The 18,119-nt window shown below is 35.2% G+C and overlaps 3 protein-coding genes across 4 annotated transcripts; 2 read left to right on the top strand and 1 right to left on the bottom strand.

Annotated features, from left to right (window-relative positions):
* Nucleotides 1-1,191: 1,191 nt before the first annotated feature.
* On the top strand, nucleotides 1,192-3,003 carry LOC132190274 (bZIP transcription factor 27). Of its 2 annotated transcripts, XM_059605212.2 has the most exons (4): nucleotides 1,192-1,897; nucleotides 2,006-2,082; nucleotides 2,265-2,339; nucleotides 2,436-3,003. In XM_059605212.2, exons 1-3 carry the CDS (start codon nucleotides 1,267-1,269, stop codon nucleotides 2,334-2,336), a joined length of 780 nt encoding a protein of 259 aa, XP_059461195.2. In that variant the 5' UTR covers nucleotides 1,192-1,266; the 3' UTR covers nucleotides 2,337-2,339; nucleotides 2,436-3,003. The 2 variants fall into 2 exon arrangements, with proteins under 2 accessions (XP_059461195.2, XP_059461194.2); XM_059605211.2 differs by having other exon boundaries at nucleotides 1,192-2,082.
* A 7,866-nt stretch (nucleotides 3,004-10,869) lies between these two features.
* On the top strand, nucleotides 10,870-14,793 carry LOC132189193 (CO(2)-response secreted protease). The gene is made up of 9 exons (XM_059603796.2): nucleotides 10,870-11,094; nucleotides 11,165-11,424; nucleotides 11,621-11,732; nucleotides 12,008-12,524; nucleotides 12,708-12,808; nucleotides 13,141-13,386; nucleotides 13,487-13,601; nucleotides 13,814-14,024; nucleotides 14,106-14,793. Exons 1-9 carry the CDS (start codon nucleotides 10,916-10,918, stop codon nucleotides 14,681-14,683), a joined length of 2,319 nt encoding a protein of 772 aa, XP_059459779.2. The 5' UTR covers nucleotides 10,870-10,915; the 3' UTR covers nucleotides 14,684-14,793.
* Nucleotides 14,794-14,991: 198 nt separating this feature from the next.
* Nucleotides 14,992-17,098, bottom strand: LOC132189195 (SKP1-like protein 1A). The gene is made up of 2 exons (XM_059603797.2): nucleotides 16,687-17,098; nucleotides 14,992-15,421 (listed from the first exon to the last, which is right to left on the bottom strand). Exons 1-2 carry the CDS (start codon nucleotides 16,996-16,998, stop codon nucleotides 15,248-15,250), a joined length of 486 nt encoding a protein of 161 aa, XP_059459780.1. The 5' UTR covers nucleotides 16,999-17,098; the 3' UTR covers nucleotides 14,992-15,247.
* Between the last annotated feature and the right edge of the window lie 1,021 nt (nucleotides 17,099-18,119).

The following is an 18,119-nucleotide window of genomic DNA, read 5'->3' as shown; positions in this document are numbered from 1 at the left end:
AACTATTTTACAATGCTAGCGTAAGAGTTCCAACTAATCCTTGAATAAATTCTTGTTTTAAAAAATAAAAAATTAAACAAGATTGGAACTACCACGTTGCATTGTTGGAGAATTATGAGAATAAAAATGTGATTTATAGAATGAATAATTATATTTACATATTATATTCTATTCTCTAAAAAAATCTTCTCTTAAACACTGCTTCTTCTTTCTCTCGCCTCTCTCCTCATTGCTCACTGTTCTCCACCACGATTACCGGGGAAGAGAGCCTAACTAATTTATTATAATATAACATACACTTATAATATTTTTAAATATATAAACTAGCATAAATGAGCCTAACGAGCCGAGTTAAGCTTTAAGATGTTTAACTTTTTTAAATAAGGTAAAGTAAGTTATACTGTTATAGGACTAAATGACAACAAAAGGGGTGAGTACCCTAACAACAAATCCTAAAAGGTAAACGTAGTACAGAAACAGTAAGCAAAACATAGAAGACAAAATTTCGTAGGGAAGAGAGATGGGAGTTTTCAGTCAAATTTTTCCACCAAAATAATGCGAGCACTGTGAATTATGATGACGAAGAGAAAGATGATTGTTCTCTTTGACAAGCCGGTTCACGAACACAGTTCTGCCTTCTCTTTGATTTCGAGAATGATGAAGAGAAATTAGAAGAAGATGCATGTTTACCGGCCAAGAGTTGAGGAAGAGGGAGAGAGAGAAAGGGAGAGAGAAGAGTGAAAATAATATTTTATTCAATCTAGTGTGCTACAGTGAATAGCAGTTAATGTAAAATAGTTAATATGAAGCTATTTTGTTCGAGCAAAAAAAAAAGGACAAAAATAGCTAAATATAGATAATATCTTCCTTTTAGCTATACGGTTGGAGATGCTAAATGTTTGAAATTGCTTGAAAAATACAGCTTTTAAAATCAAAATGAACTTTTAAAAAAAATAAAATAAAATAAAATAAGCATTTTATAGTGCTTTCATCATGATTAAAATAAAATTAAAATTAAAAAGTCAGAAAAAAATTGTATCAAACAAACGAACTTTTTGATTGACAAACAATTATTTATTTAAGTAGTGCAAATACTTTTTAAACTCTTAGCACAATCTCAAAGAGCATATATAGAATTACTTAATTAGGCATCAGAACATTTATGCATAGACCATAAAGTTAGGAGTCAAACCCACATACCTCTCCTTATCATCCAAGGTTGAAGGCTCCCATCTCTCTCACTCAATCTCTCTCTCTCTCTCAACCATGCGGACACCACCCGGGGCAATCAACAACAATGGCGGCAACGGGAACTCCTGCTCACCCTCCACATGCTCGTCAGCTTCTTCACCCATTTCACCTTCTTCACAGGTCATCCAAACCCCGCCGTCAGCCAGACAATTCATGGAAGAAGTGTGGAAAGACATCAGCCTAGCCTCTCTTCGTGACAATTCCAACAACACCCTCTCCTCCTCCATCGCCGCCACCAACGACGACCCTTCTGGTTTTTGTGGTATGATATTCCAAGACTTCTTGCCTCGATCTTCCAACAAAGTCCTACCAACGTCCGTAGAGACGTCCACTTTCTTAGGTTCTCCGGCGGCGCCTCCGGCCACGAGGCTGAGCTTGAATTCTGCGACTAATTTTGCATACCTTGAAAGCCGTACTCCTATTAAGCAAAACCCACAACTGCCAAGTCATGCCAGTGTCTTCACTACACCTAATTATTTTGTTTCTTCCTCCAACTCTCCCGTCGGCGCTTTGGGTTCCTCTTCATTATTCCCTTCTTATTGCAAGAAAAGGGTTCAAGAATATGGTGATGATTCCAGCGATCGGAGACATAAGCGCATGATCAAGAATAGAGAGTCAGCCGCTCGTTCTAGAGCAAGGAAACAGGAATCTCTCTCTCTTTTTTCCTCTTTCTATTTCTTTGCGTTGACTTTAGTGGCTGATGTGTTAATTGCTAGGATGTTGTTGTTTCATACCGTTTTGAATCTTTTGCAGGCTTACAGGACTGAGTTGGAAGTTGAACTTGCCCATTTACAGGAAGAGAATGCTAGGCTCAGAAGGCAGCAAGAGGAGGTCAAATAAAGCTATGAATTAGTTTTGCTTATTAATGGATCCAAAATTCAGTATTTATTTTGATAATTTTCACACTCACATTAGAGTGAGCATTTGGGTTGCATGCAGCATTTTTCTTATTATACACCCAAATCAATCGAGCGAATTCAATAGGCCGATAATTGGTGAATCTGTGCTTGCAGGTCTGCTTGGTGGCCGCTACTCAGCTCCCAAGAAAACGCCGTATCCATAGAACCTTAACAGCTCCATTCTGACAAGTAAGACAGCGGCAAGCTCCCTTATATTCTAGTATTATCTTTTGTGTCTTACTTTTCTTCTCCATAACCAAGCTTTGCCAAATTTCTCTTGAAAAGGAAGAGAGAGAATGGTTGGAATAGGCGTCAACTGGGTTCTAATGTTTATCTGAGAAAACACTTGCATCAAGTGGGGTGGAAAAAAGTAGAGAAGGAAAAGGCATGTTTGATTCCCAAGCTACAGGACCGACCGGTGGTGGGCATTTCTTCATTGCTTTTTATGTCCCGTTACCTTGAATCCTTGTCTTTTGTCCATATGTATCTTTTTCTTGCCCAATCAGGACAAGGTGGCCGGGGGAAGATGATTTGCTATTTTTGCTTGCCTATAAAAAGAAGTGCGGTATAACGATGGGACATGCTTGGCTAATAATATAAACAATCCTTTTATAACCTTATCTCTCACCGTTTTTTGTCTCCCTATAATTGGCGTACCCGAACAGGCTCCAAAGATGGAGGGCACTGTGGGGCCTAGCTAGTTGCTCTGGACAAATTTGGGATGTCAAACCTAGTTTTTCCCAACAATATATCATATATGTAACAAAATTGTTATGAACTAGGTCTCGAGCAATCCCTACGTATGTTTATGTTTGGGTTGATGAGTTTTATATAATTTTTATTATATTTATTATTTAGATCGTTAACGATTCAAACGGTAGATTATTGAAAATCTGAATCTAATTCCCTCTCAGCTCTCACTATTTGGGTGAACAATTTCTTTGGTCTTTTGTGGGAATTCTTGGAGGGTATTTTTTGGGTTCTTTTTCTAATTCCTATATGGGTTTTTATAAGTTGAACCAATATCGGTCACGATGTCACATTAGATGTGACTGAGCAACTAAAGTATAAAATTATTTGGTATGATTCACTAGGCTTGGTAACGAGCTGAACTTGAGTGAGTATTGCTTGCTCAAAGCTCGACTTGTTTAAGGTTTACTCAAGCTCGAGTTCGAGCTTGTAACTAGCCCAAAAACTGGGCTCGAGCTCGGCTTGCCAAGGGAAGAACATTATGCAGGCTCGAGCTCGCCTATTAGACAAGCCGAGTGCGAGTACTTGGCTCGGCTCAAGTAATCGAAGTAGGCATTCCCCCCAGAAGTTGGCAAATACTATAATTGGTACATATAACATTGTATTTTGGTTGTTTGTTAATATACATATTTTGATCAAATTTCAAAACACAACAACAAAAGGCCAGAGTTATTGACAGAAACTATATTTGACAATCGCCCAAAAAACGAAAGCACCAAATGTTAGGAGATAAAGCGATTATGGAGTTTTTACCAAGAGTACATTAATATATATAATTGAACACAACACCAAATACAAAGGATTTGAATTTTTACCACATCAAAATCTGACAAATAAAAGAAGGATTACCCAACAAAAAAATGAAAATAATACATAAGTTGGGACTTATTGTAAGAGATAAATGCAAAAAGTATTGGAAGTGAGAAGAATGTCGACAATTGACAAATATAGGTGCTGGTTTCTGTTAGGTAGAGTAGAGTATCAAACCAGAGAATATACCCAGAACAAAACAGGAGGGCATGTTTAAGAGAGAGATTTGTAGACCCTGCTCTTTTAACACATCTCCTATAAAAGACCCACAAAATACATTCAATATTTACATTATTTTGTTTCATTCTTCTTTCTGTCCGATGAAAACCACTCTGGTCGAATTAAATGCAGTGGCAGAAGCGGTTGTTCAAGAATCAAGAACTTACCAGCACCGGCAATGGGTTAGGTGAGGAATTAAATTCTCAATTTTATTACGGTCGGGAGAAAATACACTTTATTCCGTGAATTATTCACAATGAATTGTCTACACATTTGCACTTTTAACTCTAATATTTAAAAAGTGACACTATACCCCTCAAAGTATCTTACATTGACACTTGACCCATGAAATACACTTTAGTCCCTCAATTATTTTGAATTGACACTTTACTCCCAAAAACTAAATTATTTCGGGAGTAAATTAAATGTCAACTCAAAATACTTTATAAGGTAAAGTGTACTTCATGGGTCAAGTGTCAATGTCAGATATTTTAAATATTGGGGTTAAAAGTGTAAATGAGTTAATAGTTTGAGAGGGTAAAATGTATTTTTCACTTCCAGTTTAAAACACAAGGACAGATTTAATGCACACCAAAAACACGTGGGCCAATTATATATTTGCCCAAATAAGAAACTTTGAAAATGAAAAAAGAGTTTTTCTATCCGATATACAAAATACGGATCTTTGGTCTCACTCAACCGCCGGCCACGGTTTCATCTTCGGGTTCTGGGTATTTGATTTGAGTACGTGGGCCCATGACAATGAAGGGAAGAATGGGCCCCAGAATATTGAGTTTAGTATTGGGCTGGGGTCCACTCACGTGAAGAAGTAGCCCCACGCGATCAAGCATAGCCGAAGCGCCCAATTCAAATCAATTTCCGATGCTCCATCTGTGGACTGTCGGTGTTGTTTTGCCTTTTGGGCTCAAAAAAAAAGCCAATTACATTTGTCGGAAAAGTCAAGGCGTGGAAAAGTAAATACAAAGCAATTAAATGCTTGTTGAATTCCATCGCCATTTTTCTCAATAAGGTTAAGATAATAATTATATTAAATTATTATTTATTTTTAAAGTAAAAAGTCATTAGGTTATGTTTGTCATCCAACCCGCATTTATATTTGGACTGCTTGATAATAAAAAAAATCTTGATTCCGTCCGTAAAATTACCATAAAAAGCATTAGCAAAGATTATCATGCAATTCTGACACGACATGAAGATAATTAGATAAAGTGCGCTTAAAGATAACATCGAATCCTTTGATTAAAAGATACGACATTAATAATTAGTGTAATCAATCATAGTATTTCATTAAAAAGGAGGCATCAATTGATTAACGTTAGTGATGAGGCAAGAACACCGTCCTTGACTCCTTTCATGGTTGTTGCTAGCCTGCTACAATAAACAAAAGATTATCATTAGTCAATAGTCATAGATATTATTAACAATTGGGTGAACCTTAGATTAATAATGCGACTTGACACTTCTTTGTCTGTCATTACTAATATTTTTCAATATTTCTGTTAGTGGCTCAACGGGAAACCCAACTCTTTCCTCTATGGCCCCTATGCCTTATCTAAACATTCTTTTTGTGGAAGAGATCGACATGGAATGTAATAAACTGTTGCAGGGAGTGCTAGTGAAGAAATTTGTGGGTATAATTCATCGCATGATAAAATTAGTTTTATAGGAGAAGGTTGCTCACTTTTTATAAATATGCCTAAGGTCTTGTCCACACGCGATGTGAGATATTCCTCAACACTTTTCTTCACGTACAAACCAGTATTTTTCTTGGTCCTTGTCATGGAGTTAGTAGTGTTGACCTCATTCATTATGTGGTAAGTTCTAATACCATGAAACATTTTGTGGGTCTAACTCATCTCATAAAATCGATTTTATAAGAGAGGTTTGCCTATTCTTTATAACCATGCCAAAGTCTTATCAATAAGACCACCAACATGTGAGATTATTCCTTAATACCTAGAACCTAATACTCATACTAAATATCACAACTTTGTAGGGTAGACACGTTTTTTCTTTTTCTTTTGTTCTTTTTTTTAAAAAAAAAAAAACCTACGAAATTATTTTGTTTGGAAGTGTGTTTGAAAAACGGGTTTAAAGACTTGAAAAAAATCATACTATACTATGGGTTAGCAGTATGGTGAAAATGCGGTTACGGTTAGCGATTATTAACTAAAATCATTAACCGTAACAGCCTAGGCGGTTAGTAAATTTTACTAAACCGCCTCCGCTAATCGCCTATACGGTTAATCGGCAGTTAACGGTTATTTAAATAGTTAGCGGTTAACCGTTTTTTAAAGGAAAAATAAAAAAATTTGTACTTGGCTCGGCTCGCCATTTTTCCTAGCTAGCAGAGCTCGCCTAGTGTTCTTGGCTTTATGCCCAACTCATCTTTTTAAAAACTTAAATTATATAGTAAATATAACATACAAACAATAAATTTTTATTGTGTATATATATATATATATATATATATATATATAGAGAGAGAGAGAGAGAGAGAGAGAGGGGTTTGATACGGACACAACACAAACCCAACTCATGGCCAACTTCTCTCTTACGTGTAAAAAAAATTTGAATTTTAAACAAAACAAATTGTCTTTTTTCTCAAATTTTCAGAATTCCAAAATCCTTTCTATAAATTTTTTTTTTTTTTTTTTTTAAATGACACGTAAGAGAGAAGTTAGTCATAAGTTGGATTTATGTTGTGACCTTAACATTTTCCATATATATATATAAAATCGTTTTGAAAACACCACTAACTACTTTTGGAAGCGATTAGCAATTAATATGACTTGTGAAATATAGCAATATTGAATTAAAATACTAATAATATCACGAGTTTAACACCACTAAACACCACTAACCACTACTAGATGTAGGGCATTCAAAACCAGCATATAAGTCCATTCATTTATCAGTATTTACCTAAATTAGTTTTACAATAACTTAGGTGCATCACAAAATTACAATGTGAACATGTCAAAAGAATTTGAAGCTGACTTCCTTAGAGCTTTAGGCGGATCCAATCCGTTGTCGGCCAGCGGTTAGGATACCTGGCTTTCACCCAGGAGACCCGGGTTCGATTCCCTGCAACGAAAGCGTTTCACATTTATTTTGCACCGAAAGTAAAATGACTTGCCTTTTTTTTTTATTTAAAATAAAAAAAATAAAAATCGTGGAATGACATGCAAATTTTGAAAGTTGCTGTCGTGTGAATAACTTATTTCGCCACAAGGCCCACAACCAAATGTCATGCCAGGCCTGCTAGCAACTCAAATTAATGGGCTCTAATTAATTAATTAATTAATATTATATATATTCTCACTTTTTTACACTTATTTTTTTATACTCGTAGTGTTATAGGAGTGAAAGTGCGTGTATCGTTGCTCTTTACAAACTAAATTGGAGAAAATTCTATTAACTATATTTTTGGCTATATAATTTCATGACAAAGCTCACAATTTTGATAGTAAACATGGGCGATAATTTTTATGAGACTCACTTGTTTGAGTAGATTTTAAGTATTCCACTTACCTTCTTAGACATGTGAATCTCATAAAGAGTCTCTCGCTTTGATTGTCTAAAATTACTAACAAATAACAAATTATTGAAAATCTAAATAAAGAGAAAAATTTCACCCAAGTGAATGATTCTCAATTTGTTCCTGACTCCAGAGCTTATCAGTCAGGTTCGGGTCTTCTAAAATAATCTATACTTTGGTTTCGGATTGGGCCTATTTGTGCTATTTCTCGTGAACCGAAGCACGGCATGTGCATTGGTGATAGGTTGGACTTAGTCTACAGAGGAAAAATATCCTCTCCAGTTCAAATGAAAAATTTATTTGAATTGGAGAATATACTAATTCATCAACAAATGGGCGTACCCATAAATAATATCAAAATAATTAAAAAAATAAAAATTGATGATTTCAAAATTATGAGAATGAATAAAATTTTGAAATTTAATTTTGAAGACCGTTCAATAAAATGTGGTGATTTTGCCCATTCTAATTATAATCTAAAGTTATGGGAAAATTATTTTTTTGGTCTCTAGGGTTTATTGATGTACCAAATTGATTCATGGAGTATAAAAGTATCTTAAAAATTCTTAGTTTAAGATACCTCTTCAAAATGGTCTCTACCGTTGGCCATTTTATAGAAATTGTTGTAGATTTGCATCACACCCAATCATTGATTGACACATGACATAGCTAATGACTCGTCCTTTTGAAAAGTTATAATTTTGTCCTCAAATTTTTAAGCACAAGAAATAAACTTAAAATATAAATTAAAAAAGAAAAAGAAAAAGAAGGGCATCCTTCACTAGATGAGGATTGAGGGGTGACCATTGAAGAGTGGTTAATCACCTCTCGTATGGTGAGAGGAGGTTGACCTTTACGGCCCCTTTATTTTTTTTATTTTTTTATTTTTTTTTAATTTGGTGGTAAAATTGGAATTTTGCAACTTGTTGAGTCATTTGCTAAGGCATCAGACATGTGTGTAATCGACAATTGGCTTTGTCAAATGGCTAAGGACACGAACTATTGTGCTTATTCGATAGATCTTTAAGATACTTTTGATACCAAAGGACTAAATAGATAATTTTACACTAAGTCATTTATGCCAAAAAAAATTATGAATTTGTTTATTAATGTATTTTTTGGGGGTATTTTTTTTTTAACTTGAAAAAGTAATTATTTGTAACATAAACGTAAAATTAGTTTTTGTATGAGTGTTTTGTATTTAAGTTATTTATTAATATTTTTGTTTTGAGATTTTAACAAACAAAACCATTTTTGAATAAAATCTTCATTAATCTAACAAAACGCATCTTGATTGTTGAATGGTTGATGATTGATATATTATGACATCCATGGTTCAAGAATTAGTTTGGTACACCTCTCAGCAATTTCCTAAAAGTTTGGGGAAAGTATTTTTTTTGTCCCCATGAACTATAACGCATTGATACTTTCTCTTCATGAACTGCTAATTATACTACTTTGCCCCCATAAACTATCATTTTGTGCCCAAAATCCTATGCAGTCAATCAAAGCCGTTAACTCAAACGATTAACCCGTCACTTTGCTATATGAACTACAACGCATTGTCACTTTGCCTCTATGAATTACAACGCCTTGTCACTTTAACTGTATAAGTTAAGAGTAATGCTATAGACCATATTTTTATCTTCCTAAAGTTAATATGGCTTTCAAAATCACTATTGAATCAAAATTCAAGTATGATTCATCTAAAATTTAATGGTAAATTTAAAAACCACATCAGTTTTAATAAGATAAAAAGATGGTCCTTAATATTACTCCTGAGTTAACGGTTTTGACTGACGAAATGGAGTTTTGGACACAAAATAGTAGTTCATGAGTGCAAAATAGTACAGTTGACTGTTCATAGAAAAAGTACCAAAACATTGTAATTCATAGGACAAAATGCAGTTTTCCCTAAAAATTTGAAAGATAAATTTCACATGTTTTGTTTTCCCTGCTTAATTGACATCATGCAAAAGAGATGATAAAAATAAAAAAATAATAAAAAAAAAGGAACACGCGCACGAAAGGGTGTACGTCTGTGGATCCAGACTAGTGGCGCACCAACACCATGATGGTTTTGATAAGATAAAAAGTCATGATTTTGAGAATTTTCCGAATACCGATTACGTGGATGCTAGGATTCCTTCAACAAATCCTCCACCACCACTACTCAAATCTACCAACGTTGTTGCCTTATTTGATACCCATTGGCCATTATCATCAATTCACATATACTCTAATAAGTTAATGGGCGTGCTGGATATCTGTCAGATCCCACTATATTGCTTCTTTTCTAACAATTCTTTTTTCTTTTTTTTTTTCCTGATTATTATTTGTTTCTTCTTAAAACAAAAATATTAATTGATACCTAAAAAAAAAAAAAACATTCTTAAATTTATGGGCGACAATTTGTGTTCCGGTATTAGGTTTGTGTCGTATCGAGATATGAATATAAAACTATATAAGTGAACCTTAACTCTTTAATTTTGTATTAAGTTTGTGTCAGATTTGTAAATCGTGTAAAAAATTGTCATTTTTACTTAAAACCACAAAAAAAAAAACAATTTCTAGTTTTATGTCAAATCAGAACACTTTCTTCAACCCGAACTATTGAGTAAGTGTTTTATGTTCTTAGTTTTGCTATATTATTTTAAAAAAAAATTAAAAAGGGAAAACAAAAAAGAGAATGAAAAAGTGTTATCATTTGGCCATTGATCCAAGGCAGCACATGAGAACACTCATTTCAGTTCCAAAATCAACCGGCAGAAACTCTAAGCTTCTAAAAGGGACCCCCCAAATTACACCTCAACAAATCATTGTAAAGGGTTCATCAGAACGTTACTTAGCTTATACATACACATATAAATGGTTTTTTTCAAAGCTGACATGCTTCGAAAGTTTTTAAATATGCCAACTATCGTGCACACGCTTTAACAAAATGGGCTATTATTCACCTTGTGTTTGGTAGTATTTTCACAAAATCTCCCATTCTATCTTCCATCATGATCAAAAATGAAAAATATATATATATATATATATATATATATATATATATATATATATGTGTGTGTGTGTGAAAAAAACGCACTGAAATATTCCTCCTAGCTAGAAAGAGAAACTTTTCAAATTTGAATGGTGTAAGAGAATAGATTAAGATTACAAATTTTATTACCCAGATGAAATATCTTCATCCTTCATCAGCACCTACTTCATCATCCTCACCACCCCCACCGGCATTCCCATTTCTGAAATGGCGCACTTTGGATGGACGCTATAAGATCTTGACATGTCTGCAGACCATGCGCATTTGCAAAAACCCACCATCACAATCTACTCTGCTATATAAAGTAAAACCACCATGTTTCTGGCAATGAGCTCTCTCATTCAACAAAACCAAAGTTCAAGGAAACCCACATTCGGCATGAAAGGCAATACAGTTTTATTCTTTCTCTGCGCTCTCTTCATTCTTCAAGAAAGCAGGGCAGCTCATACGGCGGGGAACAACAATGGCGTTTATATTGTTTACATGGGAGCAGCGGATTCGAGAAATGGTTCCTTGAGGGATGACCATGTTCAGCTCATGAACTCGGTGTTGAAACGGTAATTTATACACAATCTGAAATTACATATCGTTGCTTCAATGCTTAACATATTTGATGATATATGGCAGGAAAGAAAATACATTGGTGCACACGTATAAGCATGGTTTCTCAGGGTTTGCAGCAACGATGTCAGAGGAGGATGCCCGTTCAATTGCTCAGAAACCAGGGGTTGTATCTGTTTTTCCAGATACTCTGTTAGAGCTCCACACCACCCGTTCTTGGGATTTCTTGAAGTATCAAACTGCTGTAGAGATTGATTCCCAGCCGAAATCTGACTCCGAGCCCTCATCTCCTGGATCAGACACAATAATTGGCATCTTGGACACCGGTAGATCAATTTTGTTGTTAAAATTGTTAGCATTTCGAATAACAAATATAAGAGAATCTATCGAATAGTTAATCTCTCATTTTTGCTCTCGAGACTGCTGACAAGAACAACTATTTTGCAGAATTGTATGTCATTTATTACTTATTTTGTTCTCAAATAGTCTAATTGGTTATAATTTTTCGTCAATGAAATATAGGAATTTGGCCGGAGTCGGAGAGTTTTAGCGACAAGGATATGGGTCCAATTCCATCACGGTGGAAAGGAGAGTGCATGGAAGCTAATGATTTCAGCACCTCCAATTGTAATAGGTAATGCTCCGGCGGTCCAACTACTTGTCACTTAGTATATTACAAGAAGTTACATGAATTTACCGAACGCTTAATTATATGTTTGGAAGTCACATTTTTCATTATACACTTTGAAATCATTAGTATTTTTTTTTTTTAAATTGCTAAACCAAATGAATACTATTACAGCCTATACAAAGCCTAAATCAAATTATGTACTTTATAGATTATAGTAAACGATTGAAGTTATATTTGAAAAACAAATATTTAATAAACAAGTGTTTAATATGCATCAGAAAGTTGATTGGAGCTCGATTCTACAATCAGTCCGATATTACATTCTCAAAGTTGCATACACCCCGGGATACGATTGGGCATGGCACACACGTGGCGTCAACTGCAGCAGGGAGCACAGTAGCCAGTGCATCCTACTACGGACTAGCGGCTGGGACCGCCAAAAGTGGGTCCCCAAGTTCACGGATCGCCGTCTACAGAGTATGCACATGGAACGGTTGTCGTGGGTCCTCTATTCTAGCGGCGTTTGATGATGCGATAAAGGACGGTGTCGATGTTTTATCACTATCACTTGGTGCACCTTCAGTACTGGAGATCGGACTGGAAAGCGATCCGATCGCGATCGGATCTTTTCACGCGGTGGACCACGGGATCATCGTGGTCTGCTCTGCGGGGAATGATGGCCCAACCTCTGGTTCTGCTGTGAATGTTGCACCTTGGATTTTGACCGTTGCTGCGTCAACCATTGACAGGGATTTTCAATCTAATGTGGTATTGGGCGAAAACAAAGTGATTAAGGTAAAATAATGTTTGACAAATATTTTAGGAACAAAGTTATTATCACGTGTATTATTAAAAATGTCTGTTAGAATTAACTGTTTTACGGACATAAGTCAATTTCTTCGTATATAAGATGAAATTCTTTATTTTGACACACACAAAAAAAAAAAAATTAAGCCTTTTTTTCTTTATGGAGTGCAGGGTGAAGGCATAAATTTCTCACCACTCGAAAAGTCTGCTGTATATCCGTTGATATATGCAAAGTCTGCCAAGAAAAGTGGTGCCAACGAAGTTGAAGCAAGGTACGGGAAAAATTAACATTATATATGTGTCCAAAATCTCCCCAATAAATTATAACCATATGCCAATATACAGGTAAATTAAAATGAGGAATAAATTATAAAGTCAAAATTCAAACTCAAAACATTAGTTTATTATACCAGGTTAAAAAATCTTTTTATTTTATTTAATTGATATTTTAAGGAGGGATGAAACATACAAATTTCATGTATCTCTCTCATGTAAATATCAATTTGAACTAATATTCAGATTAAAACATGTGAACTAAACACCTTTTTTTTTTTTTTCTTATTCAATTTGCCATTACATGTAAAATGCTTGATATCATGTTCAGAAATTGCGACCCAGATTCAATGGCTGGGGACCTGATCAAGGGGAAGATTGTAATATGTAATAATGATGATGGTTCTGGCTACTCAGTGAGGGATAAGATAGATGTAGTGAAGGCTTTTGGAGCAATTGGGATAGCTGTGATTGATGACACTTTAAATGCAGTGGCAAGTACTTATGGTGCATTTCCAGCAACTGTGATCAGTTCAAAGGATGCTGCTGAAATCTTCTCCTATCTTAACTCAACCGGGTAATGAAACCATTTTGAACCAAAACTAGTTTGTTTCAATTGTTTAATTTCGTGATTGTTTGAAGCAAAAAGTTGCTGATTAGTATGGAAATTTTTGAAGAAAACCGGTTGCAACAATTTTAGCAACAGTATCGATGACAAAATATAAGCCAGCGCCTGCCGTTGCATATTTCTCGTCTAGGGGGCCCTCGTATTACACAAGAAACCTTCTCAAGGCAAGAGTCCTTGCTCTTTCACAATAATGATATTTACAACCAATACATGCTTAACATGTATTGTTAGATGTGAAAAAGTTCATCTAAGATCCACCTATCTAGGAAGGTATTGGGTAATTCACTCGCTTGGATAGATGAATCTCATCAAATGCTAACAATTTAGACAACAAATTACAGGAGATCCAAATCCACCTAACATGATTGTTTTGCAGCCTGATATTTCGGCACCAGGAGTAGACATACTCGCAGCATGGATAGCAAATGACACATCAGAAGCCCCAAAAGGAAAAGAACCCCCATTGTTCAACGTGCTCTCAGGAACTTCCATGGCATGCCCGCATGTTTCTGGGATTGCCGCAAGTGTCAAAGCTCGTAACCCCACATGGAGTCCCTCAGCAATCAGATCAGCCATCATGACATCAGGTCAGAATCTAACACCACAATGTAATTCTTTGTTCTTCATATGCATGCGTCTACTAATCTACTTCTACCATCAATTTCCAGCAACCCAAACAAACAATTTGAAAGCTCCAATAACAACGGATTCGGGTTCAGTAGCCACACCTTATGATTACGGTGCAGGGGAAGTAACAACATCTGAACCATTACAACCAGGACTGGTGTACGAAACCAGCACCATTGACTACTTGAACTACCTATGCTACTCTGGGCGTAGCACATCTGCAATAGTAGGAATTGTTAAAACTGTTCCTGATGGCTTTGCCTGCCCCAAAGACTCCAACTCTGATTACATATCCAACATCAACTACCCATCAATTGCAATATCCAAGTTCACTGGAAAAGACAACAAGAACATAAGCAGGACAGTAACGAACGTTGCCGGAGACGGTGAAAGTGTCTATACTGTCAGTGTTGATGCACCTGGTGGAGTAAATGTCAAGGTGATTCCAGAAAAACTGCAGTTTACGAAGAACAATGAGAAGCTGAGCTACCAAGTGGTCTTTTCTTCCCCCAGCGCAACCCAATTGAAGGAAGATGTATTTGGGTCAATCACTTGGAGTAATGGAAAATATAAGGTCCGCAGTCCTTTTGTATTAAGCAGTAAAAGCAGCGATGGGTAGGTACAATACATTCCAGCAAGATTCGTGTAATAACAAGTCTGCTGCGTATGTTATAATTGAGATAAGGAACACATACATAGCAATATAAATGAAGCACCTACAAAATTCTACATCTGGCTGATTAGATAGAGCTATTATAAACAACCCACTGAAGAAATCTCTCTGTACATAGCATAATGAGACAACCCCCTGTCTCACGACCTCTGCAACCAAAGCTCAATTGGATCCCCTCTAGCAAAGTCAATGGTGAATCGCCTTAATCTAACAAAGACTAAATTGTAGATAAAAGAATCACAAGGACAAAGCACTGAATGAAAACAGCATATACCATATTAACATAGAATAAAAAAGATCCATTGAACATCATGGGGAAAATAAATGGAGAGGGAGGGAGGGAAGTGGGGCCAAGGTTTGAGCAAAACAACCATTGTCTACAATAGTAACAGCCAGAATAGTAAGTTAATATCTTAAGAAGTCTTAGATAGGTAGAAACAACATCCCCTTTCGCCAGCACAAAAGAGAAACATAAGCCACAAAAAAACAGATGTGATTTATTTTGGATCTTCACTCAAAGGCCCATTGATTCTCCCTGCGAACCTCCTCCTCTTCCTCTGGTGTGAAGTCATTCTTAATGTTGAATGTCTTGCGGATTTCTTCAGGAGTTTTGCCCTTGATCATGTCGGCCACTGTCTGGCAAGTCAAATCCAGCAAGCTCTTGATGTTCAGATAGTTTGCAGCCTGCCAATCAGACATACTCCAAAGTGAGATTGAAATTTAAGGTGTGTGAATATGGTTGAAGTTACTCATATAATGCAATAGTAGTTTAGTGCATGTTAAATGCAAGAACAAACACCCTTCAATGAACACCCAGAAAAAAAAAATCTACCGCCATGATGATCTACAAATTGCAGGTCCAAAAAACTTGTGCTACTAACTGGACCTTCAACAAGGAGAGAAATCCCATAATCTGATAAATTTAGTCATCAACTGATTCATAAGCATAAACCAGATTGTATTTGGAAAAGTAGTTCAATCTTATTAAAACATAGAAGGTGAGGTGTAGAGGGGCACAACCTAAATAGAAATAGAGTAAATGAGATAAACACCCACTTATGGAGAAGAAGGAAAGAACATTCAAAATTGAAAAAAAAAAAAGAAAAAAAACAAACCAGAGCCTACGCTTCCAGAAGCAATACTTCACAACAGAAAACAGATAGAGCTACCAAACGAATTCCTTATATAAAAGACTGGAAAAAAGTAACAAGCCTGATAAAAGCAATATTCACTTAGCCAAAAATTCACCTAGATGATGACCCTAAAACTTGAAAGACCCATAAGTCCATGTTCCGATCCATTACTTAATAATAGCACTTGCCACTTGCAAGTGCATTGCAACCATTTCCAAACACTTTAAACACTAGCAACTATTCCGAGACAATTCCTTGATACTTGATGCTTCACTTTTGCAAGCGCACTTATACCATACACTTCAAACACTTTTATGAAGCCATTGGCAATTCATTCTTGCCTTGCTTCAGCCACCAATCTAACAAAAATTACTAAATTATATATATATATATATATATATATATATATATATATATATATATATATATATATATTGGGAATGCATATAATATAACTATTAACCCAACAATGCTAAAAGATTGAGATATGAAGAGGTAATTATCTGGAATATTTCATTATCAATTTCTCCGCTCACCAATTCAAAGCAAGTTCTATACATAGTCTTTGCAAATATAAGTACTTTCGGGAAAATCTCACTTTGTTAGAGACCAAATAAACGAGAAAATTGAAAGAAAAAAAATTATTAAAAAAGAAAAATTTACTATTCCCCCTGAATATTTCTCAACAACCAAACAAAAACATATCATAGACACGGAAGCCAAGAAAACAAAACCAAAACCCTAATAAGAAGAAAAAAAAATCAATAATAAAAAGATCTAACAGGGGGATTTGAGTTTATAAGGAAGAAGACAGACCAGGATGAGATCGAAGAGGGTGGCCTGGTCGACCTTGACGAACTCGGCGTCCCAGGCCTTGAGGTCGTCGTCGGACGAGGTGGAGCGTTCTTCGGACGCGGCGGCTGCTTTGGGGGCCTCGACGTGCTTCTTGCAGTACTCGATGACCTTGGAGAGGATCTTGCTCGTCACGTTCGGAAGCGGGATGCCATTGTCGGCGCAGTCGTCCTCGATCATGTGCTTTATCGTTTGTGACTCCAGAGCCACCGCCTCCTCCACCTCGAAGGTCTCTCCATCCGAGCTCTTCAGAGTTATCTTCCTCCCTGACGACATCGTTTTGATGAGGTATTCAAAACACAAACCCTAGAATTGGACTTTGAGAAGTCGCCCAGAGAGAGAGAGAGAGAAAGCAAAAGAAAGAGGGATCGGATAAAGTCTGCCACTATACTGAGAGACGACAAAAATATTTGAGCGAGTGAAACAAAATTTATTGAAATATTACCTTTATTTATAGAATAAAATATTATATGTCTATTAAATTTCGGATTGTATAAAAGAAAATATATATATATATATATATTATTTTTCTCCTTTCCTGAACATTCAATGAAAGGAAGAAATAAGGACATAAATTTACCGTGGCCCGAGGGAGTCGGTGGCCTTTGGATCCGTAAATGCGTTTTGTATCAGGTCACCGCCAAATAAATTCGATTCTACTGTTAAAAAATAATAATAATAAATAAATAAATTCTTTCAAAAACTTTTTATTTTTTTTAATGTGACGTGGTCAAATAAACAACTTATTTTCATTCATAAGTATTGTAGAAGGTATCACCCATATCAATTTTGGTAGATACTTGGGGTAATATATAACTTTTAGTATTTAAATTGCTATATGATTACTATATAATTTAATATATGACCATAAAAATTAATCATTAAATTAATATTTGTAAAAAAAAAACAAAGATTAAGTGTTAATTTTTATTATTACGTCATTCTAATTAAATAACAATAATATAATATTCTACTAAATAATATTACTCAAATTTTAAATTGAATTTAAATTTTACAAATATTCAAAAAATCTAAGCGACCCTATTCCAATGGTTACCTACCCCGGCGGATATATCTCATCTTGACAGTTTTAAATTTATGTAAAATTTGGAAGGCCAAAATTTGAATGGATGAGGATTAGATTTTTCTACTTTATTTTTTTTTCTCCTTTTCATATTATTAGTAATAAAAATGATATTGTATTATAGCATCCTATCTGAGAAATCATGAATATATATATATATTTTGTAAATGTTACACGTACTCCTAGATAATTTTAAAAGCCTCGAAGTAATAGTGATTTTTTTTTTTAAAAAAAAAAAGTGAAGTAATAGTGATTTAAAAAGTTATGTTAGCGTTAATTTTTTATTTTTATTTTTTAGAAGTGGGCACATATT

Source organism: Corylus avellana, chromosome 9 (assembly GCF_965113065.1).
Source record: "Corylus avellana chromosome 9, dhCorAvel1.hap1.2, whole genome shotgun sequence".
Classification (NCBI taxonomy): Eukaryota; Viridiplantae; Streptophyta; class Magnoliopsida; order Fagales; family Betulaceae; genus Corylus; species Corylus avellana.
Note: the sequence above shows the minus strand (reverse complement) of the source record. Positions and strands in the feature narration are given on the sequence as shown.

Excerpts from the sequence above, each read along its gene's own strand:
- LOC132189193 (XM_059603796.2), top strand. The coding sequence starts at position 10,916 with ATGAAAGGCAATACAGTTTTATTCTTTCTCTGCGCTCTCTTCATTCTT. Across the intron at positions 11,733-12,007 it reads AGCACCTCCAATTGTAATAG|AAAGTTGATTGGAGCTCGAT; the intron begins GTAATGCTCCGG and ends AATATGCATCAG. Across the intron at positions 13,602-13,813 it reads ACACAAGAAACCTTCTCAAG|CCTGATATTTCGGCACCAGG; the intron begins GCAAGAGTCCTT and ends ATTGTTTTGCAG.
- LOC132189195 (XM_059603797.2), bottom strand. The coding sequence starts at position 16,998 with ATGTCGTCAGGGAGGAAGATAACTCTGAAGAGCTCGGATGGAGAGACC. Across the intron at positions 15,422-16,686 it reads CCCTCTTCGATCTCATCCTG|GCTGCAAACTATCTGAACAT; the intron begins GTCTGTCTTCTT and ends TCTGATTGGCAG.
- LOC132190274 (XM_059605211.2), top strand. The coding sequence starts at position 1,267 with ATGCGGACACCACCCGGGGCAATCAACAACAATGGCGGCAACGGGAAC. Across the intron at positions 2,083-2,264 it reads TCAGAAGGCAGCAAGAGGAG|GTCTGCTTGGTGGCCGCTAC; the intron begins GTCAAATAAAGC and ends CTGTGCTTGCAG.